Here is a 15064-nt window from a genome sequence, read left to right on the forward strand (position 1 = left end):
GATGACACTTATTGCTGTAATTTCAACCTTCAATCTATCAAAAGTATTGTCCTTTTGAGTAACTAAATTCATTATTAATGTTACAGAAGATATATAAACCTATAAAGCTGTTTATAATCTTGGAAAAAAAGCCTACTATGCGTCCAAATGAAAGTAACAAGCTGATTTTGGAAACATAGCTCACTGTCTCCTGACATGGAGGCAAACTGGCAGCCGCAGAGGAATAAATATACAGTTCAGTTTCTAAAGTATGAACCAGGAATAGTTGAATCATAATTTTGAACGGGGTTTCAAATGTGCACTGCTTAAACACTGAGCCGCTAAATTAATTAAAAAAGCAGATAGATTGTAATCTTCTCTTCATCTTACAAAAATATTTTCGAATATTCCATCAATTTCATGACTGCTTCTTCCTTTGATAGGAGTCCTCAGAAATGTCCAATTTAAATTCTAATTGCAGCAGGAAAATAAATCATTGCGTAACAACCTTAAGCTAGGTTTCCAATATAAACTGGGCTATTGATCAATGAATAATAAAACATAATGGCTCTACTAATTTATCTCACAAATGTACATTTAAAAGGTCGTTCCTTTCTTTTTTTTACTTGACTTTTTTTGAGCTTTTGCAATGAGTAAAAGACATTACTATGACCAAACTCCTCTTTTCGTAATCAATGGAGTTGTGTTCATATTTCTCATGCCGCTTTTTATTTCTTGTTTGAGGACAAGACGCAGCGCTTGTGTGCCCACAAGCCCTCAACAGATATTAACACACACAACCCAGTAGTCATAATTAGGTGGCAAACAATGGCTGAGTGAATTTCTCCTTCCGGGTCATGCGGCTTCCCCTAAATAAAGCTGCAGACATCTAAGAATAGCTGTGTCAATATTTTCATTTTTAAATGCAGCCTCCTCACTGCAGCAAGGTCGGATTCTTTGAAATGCACTTCCTGCTTGTCCCACAGTGCAGTGCTCATTTTACAAGTGATTTCATGAATCACAATTCACATTTACATTATAAGTAGCAGGTGTAAACGTTTATAGATCATTTCTAATAATTTTTGTTACCCATATCCACCATAAAGAGGTTATTTATACATTGCATATGCATTTTTGCCGTTCTATGAAGATATTTTATGTTACCTTGTGCTATTAATGTATACCTTTTGGAATTTGTTGTGGATTTGTCTTACTTTGGTTTGCATTTTTTATCACTCTGTTTTCTGCTTCTTTTTTATAACCACTACATTTGTTTGATTTTAAAATGTCCAATTGACCAAATATGATCAACAAGACCATCTCATCACAAGTAGTAGAAGTAAATGTTATATCTCACTCTTCTGAATGCTCCAGCATCTGAATGGACTTTGTGGTGAGATTGTTGTATACAAGCTCTGGTGAATTTTTAACCAAACATTTGACATTGTACCTTCATTAATATTCTTTTTCATCTAACATGATCACACATAGAAGGAAATAAACACCAGGAAGTAAAATAGACAGTGAGAAGAAATACAAATCCTCCATCTATCCATTGATTCATTTTCTATACCCACTTAATTTAATGCAGGTTTGTGGGAGGACTGGAGCCTATCCCAGCTGCCATTTGGCAAGAGGCACGGTACACAGTCTATCACTGGGCAGAAATACATAAGACCACTCTTGAAGATGAATAAACTTAAAACCATACTCAACGTGTATTTGAATGAGTTCAATATGTTATACAATATAATGAGCACACATACTACACTGGATTAGGACTGACTTTGTTTAGGGGCTTTCTCAGCCCCTATCTGCACTTGAATGTCACTGCCATTGGCTGACCTCACTCAGTTCAGACTGGTAACAATGGACTTTGGATGTGGTTATGTTGAAAGTGTGCAAAAAGTCAAACACACTAACCCACTCAGATCACACAGTGGCAGTGCAGCCTACAGCCTGATCTAATGCATTGTTGAGTCTTCGGTAATGTAGACGCATGCTTAATAAATGATCTTATTCACTAAAAAGAGGTATCAGCTTTCATGTTCAGCCATTAAGTTCTTTAGGTTTAAGATGCAGGTCTAAAGATCAACCTTTGTATTTACTCTAACATGTTTCTGTTGTCCATTCAGTTATCATTTTATCAATATAAGTCAGAAATACCCCATCAATATTTAAGAGTCTTTTCTCTGTAGTTCTCTTTTTTCCCAGAAAGACACATGGTGACCCTTGACTGGCCTCCCATTCCCACTTCAAACTCTGAACTCATACAATTGTAACTGAGATCAAGCTGCACTTGTACATACGTAAACATATTTGTTACTTTCAAGGCTTCAACTTTTTCTACCACCTCCACTCTTTCTCATCTAAAAAATGAGACTGTGTGGGAAGGTCTTGTAAACACTTTGGATGCCTTTATTGAACAAAACCCATGTGTGTGTGTTGACCAGCAGTCTTCTTCCTGTTTACCATTGTCTTTTTTATTGTTTTTCCTTTTTACAAATTATCACCCATGAAACAGCATGAAGAAACGCACTTTAAAGATGAAGACAACCCAATACATGTGTGCATTTGACATACTGACAAAATATGTTTTCAGATACTCCACAGGATACCTTGGAATTATCATATGTCCATTTTAAATGTCTGTCATGGGTCATGTGGTCCACACTGAGAAAACAAAATGTATCCTTGTTTTATATGCAGTCTCAAAAATTAGCTTGGAATTAGACCACGGTCCTCCTTTTTACAACAGCTTGCTGTGTTCTTAGCTAAACTTGGCAGAAAGAGAGCCAAGTTTACGGTGAAACTCACTCTAACTGGGTCAAAGTACAGAAAAGGCCTATAGCAGCAAATACACAATCTCTGTACAACGGGCAAAAAACACAAAAATAGCAGGCAAAAAAAGGTATTAATATCCAGGAGGTGCGACACTGCTAATGTTAAACATTTACAACCAATGACCCAACTAAAGCGTGGCGACATCAATGAATACAGGAAACCACCCATCCACACTGCAGAGATCTGTTTCACTGCCAGAGCGTGTGAGTGTGATGAACACATTTACACCTCCCACACACAAAGTACACAACATGAGAATACTAAACAAAATGGACATAATGGTGGACTTAAATGGGAAGTTCTGTCTCCTCCATAAACAACACTATGTTGGGCATGCAAATCTCAAGTTTGGTCTTGTATCATATGTCTGAAAACATCGATTATATATAATCAAATTGGAAAAATATGCTACATCTAGTGGTTGTAGAAGCAACTGCGTGTGTAGCGTAAAAATGGCCACCATGACAGTTGCACCGTAAAAAGATTGCTTTCTTGTCCTAACCATGACTGTTTTCTAACTACCCAAGTAGTTTTGATTTCTAACACTAAGTATTGTTATCTTTCTAAAGCCAACCAAGAAGTGACAGAAGTAAAGTGTTATCGTGTTACTGACTGAGTTGATAACTATTGACTTAGTCAGTAACATGATAAGCGTCAGAAGTGAAAAAACATTTTCTTATGGTTGTCCCAATATCACAAGACACCAAGTCATATGGTTGCAAGTGTGTGCTTTCTTCAATTAAATCTGCTTCAATGTGGACCCCTCATTAAAGTTCTATTTCTCTCTTCCCATTGGTCGAGAGAAAGATGATGTTATAGGTTATGTTATTTAGAGGTATGAACAAATTATCTACGTATGCTTGTGTCAATTTGAAGATTCAATTGGAGAACAACATACATGCTAGAATGACACCACAAGTGGCAACCAGTTGCAAATTTTGTCACAAATTATTATTATTATTATTATTATTATTAGGATAAATTATGGGGGACCAGGGGGTATCCCTACCACTGCTCCATCATTCCAAGGTGTTCATCAGGGATTAAATGAGTGAAACACCAGAGATGGGTGGAGCCCAGCTGAGGTCCATGCAGCTGGCCCAAATTATGACATCAACAACAACAAGAACAACAAATTATCTCTTTGATGTTCTTTTTCTTAGAGATTTTGAGCCTTTTTTTCTGTATAAAACAGTTCTTATGCCAGTGTAGATGTTGTGCAGTGACAATCATTTCTGCTGGGAATTCTGGCACTTTTTAACATCTGTTATGGTGCATAATTGTGAAAGTTGCTTATATGTAGGAGCAGCTGATTAAGCTTCCAAAAACACAAGTAATACCCTGAATAAGACTCTTAATGCGGACAAGCTGAAGAGGAGCGGTCTTGGAAGCAGGGCTGTAGTAAATTAAGTGCAAGAGGGAGGACGTTTGAGCCCTTTCTATTCTTGATCTTCATTATTAATATGAGGCACCAAGCAGATTAAATGGATGAGTCTTGTGTGCTGATGAGGATGCAAAGACAATGCAATGATTTACAAATTATATTGATAGATAGAGAGTTCAGACAGAATGGTAACAGCAAATGAGGAGTAACTGCGGTGCTTTTTAACAACAGATGCTATAATCTAAGACATGTCACTGTGAATAAGCTCCCCTGCAACCAATATGTTGAAATATTGGTTGTGAGTTTATTTCCATGCTGTCCAATGAGAGTTCACCTGTATAAGTGCCCGCGTTGCACGTGACGCAATCACTTCAGTTCAGAAAACAAAAAGCAACCCAAAGCATTCAGCGCCTCTCTGCCCAGCAGTTTGTCAACTATTTGTTTGTATTATTTATTTATTTGTATTTATTCAATTCATTTTTATTTGTTTTTCCACAATAATTTACATTGAACGGACATATTTTCTCTTTAGGGATTGAAAAAGCATCATTCAAGCATCAGTCTCTGTCCTCCACTTGTCGCTCCCTCATGCCGCTCAGTACAACAGGCCCGCCTTTCCACCTTGACAGTATGAGGCAATGTTGCGTAATTGTGGCACGCCACGAGACATTTCCTACGTGTCAGCACTACTGTACAGAGAGTAGACCAAACGGAGGCTCGCCGTCGCATGGAGGCACATTTAGAACAGCCGTCGCTCAGAAAGATGTAAGTGTATGTCACTTACCCTCCATATTTTCTGCAGCTGACAGCATCTGGTGACTTTATGCAGTGTTATTGCACAGAATGAGAGGAAGCCCGTACTCTGATAGTCTGCAAACCCTTGTCCCTGTATAATTATTCATGTTAATCCCCTCCCCTGGCTTCGTATTGGGCGCATCCTCGTGGCCAGATTCCTACCTGACGACCACCTCCTCCGCGAGCCACCATTATTTAAATAGCGCCCACATATGATGAAATTAGAAAGGGGGCTGTAATAGTAAGGTCTAAGTCGACCATTCATTTCCAGACTGAATGGGCATTGAAGATTGATTTTAGGCTGCAATAATCAACCAAAGACCACCATGGAAAACGGTATGAGCAGAATAAGAATGTTTGACTAATGTTAAACTTTGATTGGGGGGATTTTTGAAGACTGGAGCATATGATGATGCCAAAGTTTGGATTTTGTGGAACCTACCAGTGCTGTTTAATTGTAATTGTTCACTCAGCTGGTGGAAGTAATCCTACTGTAAGCACTGGGCTGGATTGTGTCAGTGACTGAAGCTGTCAAATGACCCCTGTAGCTTTGTCAGCTTCAGTGTTGCCCATCCAGTTATCCTTGTTCTTTGTGTGTAACTAGAGGGCTATGAGTTCAGCTCTTTTCTATGCTTGATCACTTTTTCTTCGAAGTTTAGAGCCTAACTTGCAGCACAGCATAAAATGAGGTGTACTTGGATGTAAAGCAACAGAAAATCCTGGACTTTTTAGAGAGAAAAAAATGTTAATTTTTGTCTCATTTATGTTACACTTGTGTTGTTCTACATCTCTTTAATGTGAAGTGTGCACTTCTTTTTTTATTTACTAGAAAACGACTCTTAGATATGAAAAGATATGAAGGTTCAGAGGTCTCACCACATTTACAAAACAATTTTTTGCTTAATCTCCCTTTTTTTGCATTTTTTAAGAGAGCAAATCTAAACGTGTTGAGGCACTCACAAAATACAATATTACCAAAAGCATATAAATCTTCCCGTCTGTGACACAGGACACGTGTATGGTGACATGTCATCTTGGCCAATGTTTACATGCCACATCACAGCGTTGTTGTGGGATTACTTAAGCAGGTCTGACTAATGATTAATTTGATCGCTTGATGGCTTTTTCTATGGGGATTTACTTTTGAGGAATCATAGCTCAAAAGTTTTGTTATTCTTACTCTGCTCACGGTATTCATAAAACGTCCTATTAAAACTGAAGGACAGTAAAAGGAGTCACTAGAGTAAACATGACCGCAAAGTTTTTACTCAAAACAGTGTTGTTTTTTTACAGCTTTGGTAATAGATGATTTACAGCCAGGGGGTAGTTCAGTAGGTCAGATTACTCAATCATTTATTATCCATTATTCCACTAAGAAACTTACAGTGCCATTATTTTATGTTTTATTTGCTATTTATTACTTGTTTTGTTTTGTTTGACCAGTCTGGTAAAAAAGTTGCTCCCGTTTGTCGTCATCCTTTGATGGTGTTTAAATCATAATATGTTGATACCGTTATCCGGCTCAACCATGAACTTGTGTATGTACAGTCCGTTGCAACATGACAGAGTTCTGGAAGGAGCATTCCCGGCTCGCCACAGTGGAGGAGATGATGCTGGATTCTCGTGCCAGCGAGCTGACTGAGCACGAGCTCCCGGAGATCCTCTCCATGCTGCCTCCTTTGGCTGGATACAGAGTGCTGGAGCTGGGAGCTGGCATTGGGTGAGCTGCATTAGTTTTGCCTTCAACAAAATGCAGGCAAATAATAAGTGTCTGAAGCAAACTGTAATCTGGACATACAAGCTGTATTTCTATAATAAATTAAAAAAAAACACCAAAATAAAGAAAGAAAAAGAAAAAAGCCCACATAGTGTTTTGATTGACAGTCAAAAATAATTGAAAAGAAATCAGGTGGTGGGATGTTGTTATGTAAAAAGCTTTCCATTCTATTCTGTCTGCCTTTGATAGATTAAGTTTGTTTTGTTTTTTTTACTTAAAAGTATTTTACATATATTAAAACTGCCGTCTTTCTCTACAGTCGTTACACCAGACACCTGCTGACCAAGGCTGCCCATGTGACCGCTGTGGACTTCATGCAAAGTTTTGTGGACAAGAACAGGCAGAACAATGGTCACCACAGCAACGCTACCTTCATCCAAGCTGATGTCACAAAGCTGGACGTCCCCCAACACAGGTGTGTGTGTGAAGAACTTGTGAGCATGTTAAAAGTGAAGCTGTATAGTTCGTAAATGTTAATGTTTTTTTCAATTGTATTTATCTTATGGCACTGAGGAGATGAAGCTGGTTCTGTTGATCCTGTTACTTTTCCTGTTGTTCCACTGACTGCATTTATTTCAGAGTATCCAGGATTCATTTCAATTGCTTCCTTTATTCCTTAACAGTAAAACACTAGTATCTTCCACTGCTGCCTCAGTCTGCCGTCTGTCCCTCCACAGGCTGCTGAAGCTTTGCTTTATTGGGGTTTACACTTTATATTTCTGATGCTGTTTTGATTTAGCACAGCCTTTGTTTAGCCCGATCCCTCCTAAATGCAGACAATCGGGTCTAGAAACGTTTTTTATTAATGTCTGGTTACAATGATATATTCAAGTTAAATTAATGCAATCAAAGAAAGCTTTAGGTGCACACAATTACATTTCATTTCAAGGTATTCACATAAACATAAATAGACTGCTGCTGCATCTGTGTTCTGTCATTTCTACAGTAACTCATGCCATCTTAACTACCTCCACACATATTAAGGGAGATGTGGCATTGTGACTTCTTCAAACTTTTTTCTCACTCTCATCCTGGTACAGGTTAATCTGTTACTGGATTTTGTTCCAAGAACTGATCTGTTCTGGTTGTTCTATTCTTGAGATCTTTGAGCCGTTTTCAGCACGTTTCCCTTGCATTGGCAGCTCCCTGAAAGGCTTGTTGTGGATTCAAAGCAAAGCTTCTAACTCAAATAGTTACTGTAAAAGAAAATAAATCTTAAAGGTGTTTCCTCTCAATCACTTCACTCTAAGACTCTTATTTATTTTCTCCTTAGCATCGACTTCATCTTCTCTAATTGGCTGCTGATGTACCTGAGCGACGAGGAGTTGAAGTCCTTTATGGAGAAAATGCTCCACTGGCTGCAGCCTGGTGGCTTTCTCTTTTTCAGAGAGTCCTGTAACCACCGGTCAGGTAGTGGGCCTAACAGTAAAACTTCTCCCTGTCATTGATTTCTCTGGTTGATCACTCATTAATCACAATTAAATCCGACATAAGAAGGTTATAAGAAAGACTGATAGTATATCAAATTCAGTTTGATAAATTTTCAGTACAAATTCAGTTTCTGCTGTCTATATGAACAATATTTTGCTCTGTTTCTTAAAAGTTTATAGATATTTAGCCACAGAAGTCAGTGTAACTTATTCACAAATTCAATAGAGATAATGTTTGATTTTTGCTCTCTTCAAAGGCGACAGCAAGAGGGACTTCAACCCCACTTTATACCGCAGTGAGGCACAGTACAGTCATATGGTGTCTTCTGTACAAGTGGAGGCGCCAGATCAGAGACAGCAGTTTGGTTTCGAAATCGTGTTGAGAAAGAAAGTCCGGACCTACATTGAGGTACTGTAATAGTCAAAGAAGATTCGAAATATCAACATACTGCGTTTCAGCGTGTGGTATGCATAACCATGTGTCCTCATCCCACCTGTCAACTCCTCATCCTGTTTCAGATGAAAAAGAATCCAAACCAAATCTGTTGGCTGCTGCAGAAGGTTCCCCGCTCCTCGAACACTCAGAATGGCTTCGGAACCTTCCAGCAGTTCCTGGACAACCAGCAGTACACAAGACGAGGCATCCTGCGCTACGAGAAGATGTTTGGGGCTGGTTACGTCAGCACCGGTGGCCCCAGTACCACCAAGGTGGGAAAAGAAGTCTGAAAGACACGATATTTGTGTAAATGATGCAACAAGAGTACAAACCAGTTCCCTCTGATTTTCATATTGATGTTTTTCAGGGAAAAATCCCATGGAATTTGCGACGTCCATCAGTTTGCAAAAATAGTGGCTTTTCCAGATGCCTCAGAGTCGTGCGTTTAGTATCACTGTTGTTGGAAAAACAAATGCTACATATGTAGAAATGAAGTGGCCTTTATCGTGTCAGCTATATCTCAGGAAACTCTTTGACCTTTCTGCTTTCCCTGTTCTCTTTGAACTCTCTGTTGTATTTGTGTTTGACAAGCTGCACTGTCTTTCTGTACGGCTCTTTCTCTTCGTTCCAAAGAAATAGGCATGAGCCAGAAGAAACTTTTGAACTTGGAGAGATTTTTTTTTTAGCATTATTATCTAAAAGTTTCCAGCGATGTCAGGGTTGAATATTGATCTTTTTTCAAAAGCAGCAAAAAGAACTGACAGTGAGCCAGCACTAACACAAAATAAGTAAACTCTTAAAAGGTACTGACTGTAATGCCAAAACAAACCTTCGTTCGTGTATTCACTCATCCTTGTTTTTCTCAGCTGTACACTTTATTTAGCTGCTTCAGAGGGTATTCAGACCTTGTCACTTCGCATGCTCTGAAATGTCATAGATTCTAGTTTAACTGGATAAAATTTGTAAATTTCAAGCTGGCCAGGCTTATGCTGTTGGCTTTTGATTGATCTTGGGACGTGTATAAAACCTGGCAGCAGTCCTGCTGTGGGAAATTAAGTGAATTTGGATGTATGAAAGGAGAGATCTCTACAGGTGAAATCCACGAGACAAAACAGCAAGTCAGAATAAAAACAATCTATGAAATTCTCTTTAGACCTTGACAGTGAACATGTAACGCCTGCAACATTCGCTCTTGCCTTGTGGTGGAGACACTCCCAAAACAGGAGCCACCACCCCACTACCATGCGAAGGTAGCAGGGCTTATCCTTGATCATTTGCTGCAAGTCAGTGGGTTTTCCACTTTCTTCTTACAGATAGGCTCAGATACATGCGGTATTGATTAGCAACACATTAGAAAGAAAACGGCAATTTCCTCAGTGTACTTTTTGAATCACATTTCCATATAATGCGTCATTAACAGGCTTGTTCATAACTTGAGGACTAGACGGTGAGGAGAGCCATTACGTTTGAATCTGGTTTGTTGGAACAGGGCAGAGACTCATTATGAATGCCGCACACCACAGAGTATTTCTTTTAGTTGAATTTATTTCAAAACCTTCTGCTTAACCTGGAACTGGAACAGTGTTTCTCTTTTAGGCGTAACAGTACCCCGAAAACAGTCGAGACAAAGCAAGAGTCCACATTTATCCATTAAGTGGCTAAACATAAACCAAGATATAAACTCAACAAAACTTCTCTGAAGATTGACTTCCTGTCCATTGTGATTGTGTAATTTAGAATTAAATCAGAACAGAAAAATGCACAAAAAGTGTAGCTTTAATGGTTAAGAAAACTAATTGTTTATGCTACCAGGAGTTTGTGGATCTACTGAACCTAAAACCCGGGCAGAAGGTTCTGGATGTTGGTTGTGGCATCGGTGGAGGAGACTTCTTCATGGCAAAGGTAACAGGCACAAAATCTGAGTTAGCTGGCCCCCTGCTAATGCTAACAACACTGAGATTATATATCGCATATTACTCATGATAACTGCAAGAATCAAAATGTAGGTAAGGATTACTTTCTTTTTCAGACATTTGGAGTGGAAGTGCTTGGCCTGGATCTGTCCGACAACATGGTAGAAATTGCCATGGAGAGGGCAATAACTGAGAAACTGCCATCAGTATGTATATTGTTATGGACGATCCCTCATCATGTTGGTTTTAACACCAGTCCTTTTGATTTAATGAAATCATTTCTCTGTTAGTTTGTCAGAAAGATCTGTAAACACATTTGCTTCACTTCAGGTGCAGTTTGAGGTGGCTGATGCCACCAAGAGGACGTTTCCTGAAGGTTCATTTGATGTGATCTACAGCAGAGACACAATCCTGCACATAGATGACAAACTGGCCCTCTTTAAACGCTTCCATGTGAGCACTTTTCCCAAGAGTTTAACTTCACATATCATAGAGGCATTTCATCCGGAATTTGTTGTGGAGTAAAAGTAAATAAAAACTTATTGTAGGCCAATTATTATTATTATTATTTTTGTATCAGGTCCAGCTTCCTTTCTTTCTTTTTTTTTATTTTCTTATTTGTCACTTTATCACTAACTTGGTTTCTTTGCATCCAGTCATGGTTAAAACCAGGTGGTCAGCTGCTTATCACAGACTACTGCTGTGGGAAGAAGCCCTGGACACCAGTGTTTGAGGCCTATGTCAAACAGAGAGGCTACGTCCTCTACACACCATCAGAATACGGCAAGGTAAACCTACAGTAGATCTTGATCATTGACTCATGGAAGTCAGAGCTTTGTTCATCTTTGCCCATATGTGACCACCATCCACTGCTGTATCTGTTCTTATCATCTTCATTTTAAACTCAGTGATCCACTTTAATCATAAAGTAAGACTGTGAACAGTTCATTTATCCCAGTTAGTTTAATACTTGATGATGCAATGGGAATTTAGGGATATTACCTCATTTTATTAACCCTTTTGTGCTAATGCAAATCCATGTTGACAATTTTGAGTAAATTCTTAACAGCCAATTCTGTGTAAACAGCGCCAATGCTTTGCTTGTGTTATTGTCACGTTTGTTGGAGGCGTTCAATGCACCAAAGCATCAGTTTGTTGATGCTTTGAAAAACAACAGTGAGGTAATACCTTTTAACTGACTGATGGGGGAATGTCACCGGTGGTAATGGTGTCTATAACACCTGTGACAATTTGGAGAAAAGTGTTGGAGTTTCAGCAAATTGGCTGCCAGACCACATGTCCTCAGTAATATTGAACTCATTACACTAGAGTATTCCATTTTTCACCCTCAACAGAATTAAATGACAGACTTAAAAGCTTCATATCAAATTAACCAAAACAAAAAAACCATGACATGTTAAAATAAAAAAAAATAATAAAAAAAGAAAATTAAGAACTGTTTTGAGTATCACCAACAACAGAATTTGGAGTGAATGATGTGTTTTTATGTTGATGATGATGACTTTAAATATGAAGCTATTAAACTTTGTTCAGTCATTGCAGAGGCGTTTTTTATTCATTGAGCAAGGGTAATTAATGTCAACTTAAAATATCTCTGCATCGGCAAAAATAAGTCACAGCACGTCTCGCATTTTTTAACGAGTGACTCCATACAGGCCAGAAAATAATCTACCAGTAAGACTTCTATAATTAATGTAGTTAGGAATATAATAAGTAATTAAACATTTAAGAATGAATCATTTGGAAAAAAGTTTACACTTGACAGTTTTGTGGTGTTATCACCTAAAGTTACAGATTAAATAAACAGATGAAGACACAATATAGATTAGTCATCGTGCACATTCATGATGCTCAGAACTCTCTAATGATCCTAGTGTCTGAAGCCATTGACAACTTATTAGGTTGTGGGGAAATTACAAAAGTCTGACTGTAGCACTTTGAATAATATTTCATCTTTAGGCTATGGGTTTATTTAGTTACTTTAACTCTCCTTGAAATTAATAATTAATTTGGACTGAACTGAGTTGGATTAGGCAGTTATAAAAAATTTTTAAAAGTGTAGGCATCATTGGATGTTCAACATACATTTTCTTTAGCACATACAGAACGGTATAAAACAATCACATTAGGCCGTACTATTAAGGTTGCATTTCTATTTACACAAATAATTGCAGACGTACGATACTTCATGCATGCAAGTGTTTGATGGAATATAGAAGCAGTGTCTTCGTTAGCTTGTTTGGGCACCTCGTGTTTGCAACCTGTTGGAACCTGTTTCATCTTCTTCCACATCACTTTCCCCCCACGTGTGCTTCCAAAATTGTAGCAAACTGTGATTGTTTAACTGTTTGGCAATCCTGTTTAAAACTAATACAAATCCACACAAAGTATTTAAGTTTGGCAGATTTTGTTCCTTTGAAAATTATGTTTTTTGCTGAATCTTTATTGCCGTTTACTAAGCCCTTAAATAAGCCTGAGACGTTCGAATGGGTGTAAAAACTGAAAAAGCTGTGAGGCTTTCTCACATCTACCATGCTTGCCAGACAGATAAGTTAAAGGACTGACTCCTTTACGGGTGACCCAAAGGTTAAAATTACAAGTTTGTGATTTACATTACTGGGTGACTCCATAAGAAAGAACAGAGAACCCCAGTGAGCTCTGTAAAGGTGCTGCTGATGCATTGCCACGACCCATCAGGAGGTGGTGCTGTTTCCGCTCTGACTCAATCTGTCTGTCCATGTAGTTCATTCAGGAGGCTGGTTTCTCGAATGTTCGAGCCGATGATCGGACAGCCCAGTTCATCCAAGTTATTAAGACAGAGCTGCAGAGAGCAGAGGCCATTAAGGATGAATTTATTAAGGTTAGCATGCACAAGTGCACATACCTTCACACACAGATAATTTGTACCATAAATGGTCATTAAACATAGCATGACACTGACAGAACTTTTCCTTGAAATCTTGTTTCTGTCCGCTGCAGGAATTCTCTGAGGAGGACTATTCTGCGATAGTTAATGGATGGAAAGAAAAACTGGAACGTTCCAACAGTGGAGACCAGCGATGGGGACTCTTTCATGCAACAAGGAATTGAGTGATTTTCACAAAGAATGAAGGAGATAATAAAAGGATGGAAATGTTTTCTTTATCTACACTTATCTTAAATAACACCCGTCTGTTCGTGTCAGTTTGCTCTGGGACTGAAATTAAAGGTGCTCGATTTCTCTTATGTCAGATGATTTGCAAAAGAAGTTTATCTCAAAACAAAATATTTCGTTTAGCAGAACATTAGGTTGTTCGTATAAATGCGAGAGAGATCCCTTATGATTTAGGTCCAGACTTATGGCAGCTCATAGAGTAACTCAATGTCGTTTATTGCAAGATTTTCCCATGAGATCTGAGCTACAATGGTCTGTCATTGTCACATTGGACAACGGAACCTCATCCAATTTGCTATATGAAGAATTAAACAACTGGAACCAGCTTTTCATTGCGGTATCTCTTTCCATTGCTGTTTGCAGGCAACAGTAAATCTTTCATTCTGTCCTCAGGACACACGAGTCCGACCATGGTCAGACCCTGAAACGACCACTTAGTTTTAGTGTGGTTCAGTCAGATGTGGCCCTATGTAGACACGTGTGCAAGATTTCATTTGATGGTCCTTTCATAGCCTGTTGGTGAGTCAAAGGATTTCTCAAATCTCTTAAGGACTGAGCTCTATATATATCTTGAGACAAAATTAATGTCTTCCACAGAAGTGAAGCGGAAGGGGAGAAATCCCCCCTTTGTTTATTACACTTTTTCCTTTATCAAGATATCGAAACATTGATATTTAAAATATGAACCTTTGATTATTTTATTTTAAAAACTGAAGTTGCGTGAGATCTGTGCGTACAAAGTCTCGTCTGCGGGCACAGTGGAAAAGTTCAAACCTTGTCCGTCTTGTGCCTCCAGCGAGCACAGGGCTGTTGACCCCACCCACACACAACCACCACCACTTTCCATAAACACGCCTCCTTGTAGGTTGCACAGCAGCAAAGTGTGAAAGAACCCTGCTTGCTAATCATAGTGTATCTCACGTGCCATGTCCTGTTTAAACTGACGTGTGCCTTTGGACTTGCTGTCTCTATTATTTCAATCAATTATATGATGTTTACTGTGAAAACATGTCACAGGCCTCTACCAATGACTTGACAGGGAACTAAGAATAAAATGTATTCTGTCTTTATTTCTCTGCTTGCAGCCTGAGTGTGGTCAGCAGCTCATAATTTGTAATATTAAATAGAACGAGTCACTGACTTTGCTCTGAGTCTTGCGTTTTTTGTTTGTTTTCTTTTCAAATAAAGCATGAACACGTGTATGATGTGTAACCATCATGTGGTGAACTGATTATACATCATGTGTATGTTGTGTGTGGTTGTTTGTCTGTTTTGGCCTTGTGGTAAACCTGTCCAAGGTGTTCCATGCCTCTCGCCCAACGACAGAAGGG

At 38.6% G+C, this 15064-nt stretch overlaps 1 protein-coding gene across 1 annotated transcript; it reads left to right on the forward strand.

Annotated features, from left to right (window-relative positions):
- Positions 1-4922: 4922 nt before the first annotated feature.
- On the forward strand, positions 4923-14831 carry pmt (phosphoethanolamine methyltransferase). The gene is made up of 12 exons (XM_075480668.1): positions 4923-4972; positions 6551-6722; positions 7039-7194; positions 8053-8189; positions 8467-8618; positions 8729-8917; positions 10458-10547; positions 10675-10764; positions 10889-11011; positions 11215-11346; positions 13323-13439; positions 13559-14831. The coding sequence occupies exons 2-12, from the start codon at positions 6562-6564 to the stop codon at positions 13667-13669; spliced, it is 1458 nt and encodes a 485-aa protein (XP_075336783.1). The 5' UTR covers positions 4923-4972; positions 6551-6561; the 3' UTR covers positions 13670-14831.
- The last annotated feature ends 233 nt before the right edge of the window (positions 14832-15064 follow it).

Source organism: Odontesthes bonariensis, chromosome 13, assembly GCF_027942865.1.
Source record: "Odontesthes bonariensis isolate fOdoBon6 chromosome 13, fOdoBon6.hap1, whole genome shotgun sequence".
Classification (NCBI taxonomy): domain Eukaryota; kingdom Metazoa; phylum Chordata; class Actinopteri; order Atheriniformes; family Atherinopsidae; genus Odontesthes; species Odontesthes bonariensis.

Excerpts from the sequence above, each read along its gene's own strand:
- pmt (XM_075480668.1), top strand. The coding sequence starts at position 6,562 with ATGACAGAGTTCTGGAAGGAGCATTCCCGGCTCGCCACAGTGGAGGAG. Across the intron at positions 8,918-10,457 it reads GTGGCCCCAGTACCACCAAG|GAGTTTGTGGATCTACTGAA; the intron begins GTGGGAAAAGAA and ends TTATGCTACCAG. Across the intron at positions 10,765-10,888 it reads TAACTGAGAAACTGCCATCA|GTGCAGTTTGAGGTGGCTGA; the intron begins GTATGTATATTG and ends GCTTCACTTCAG.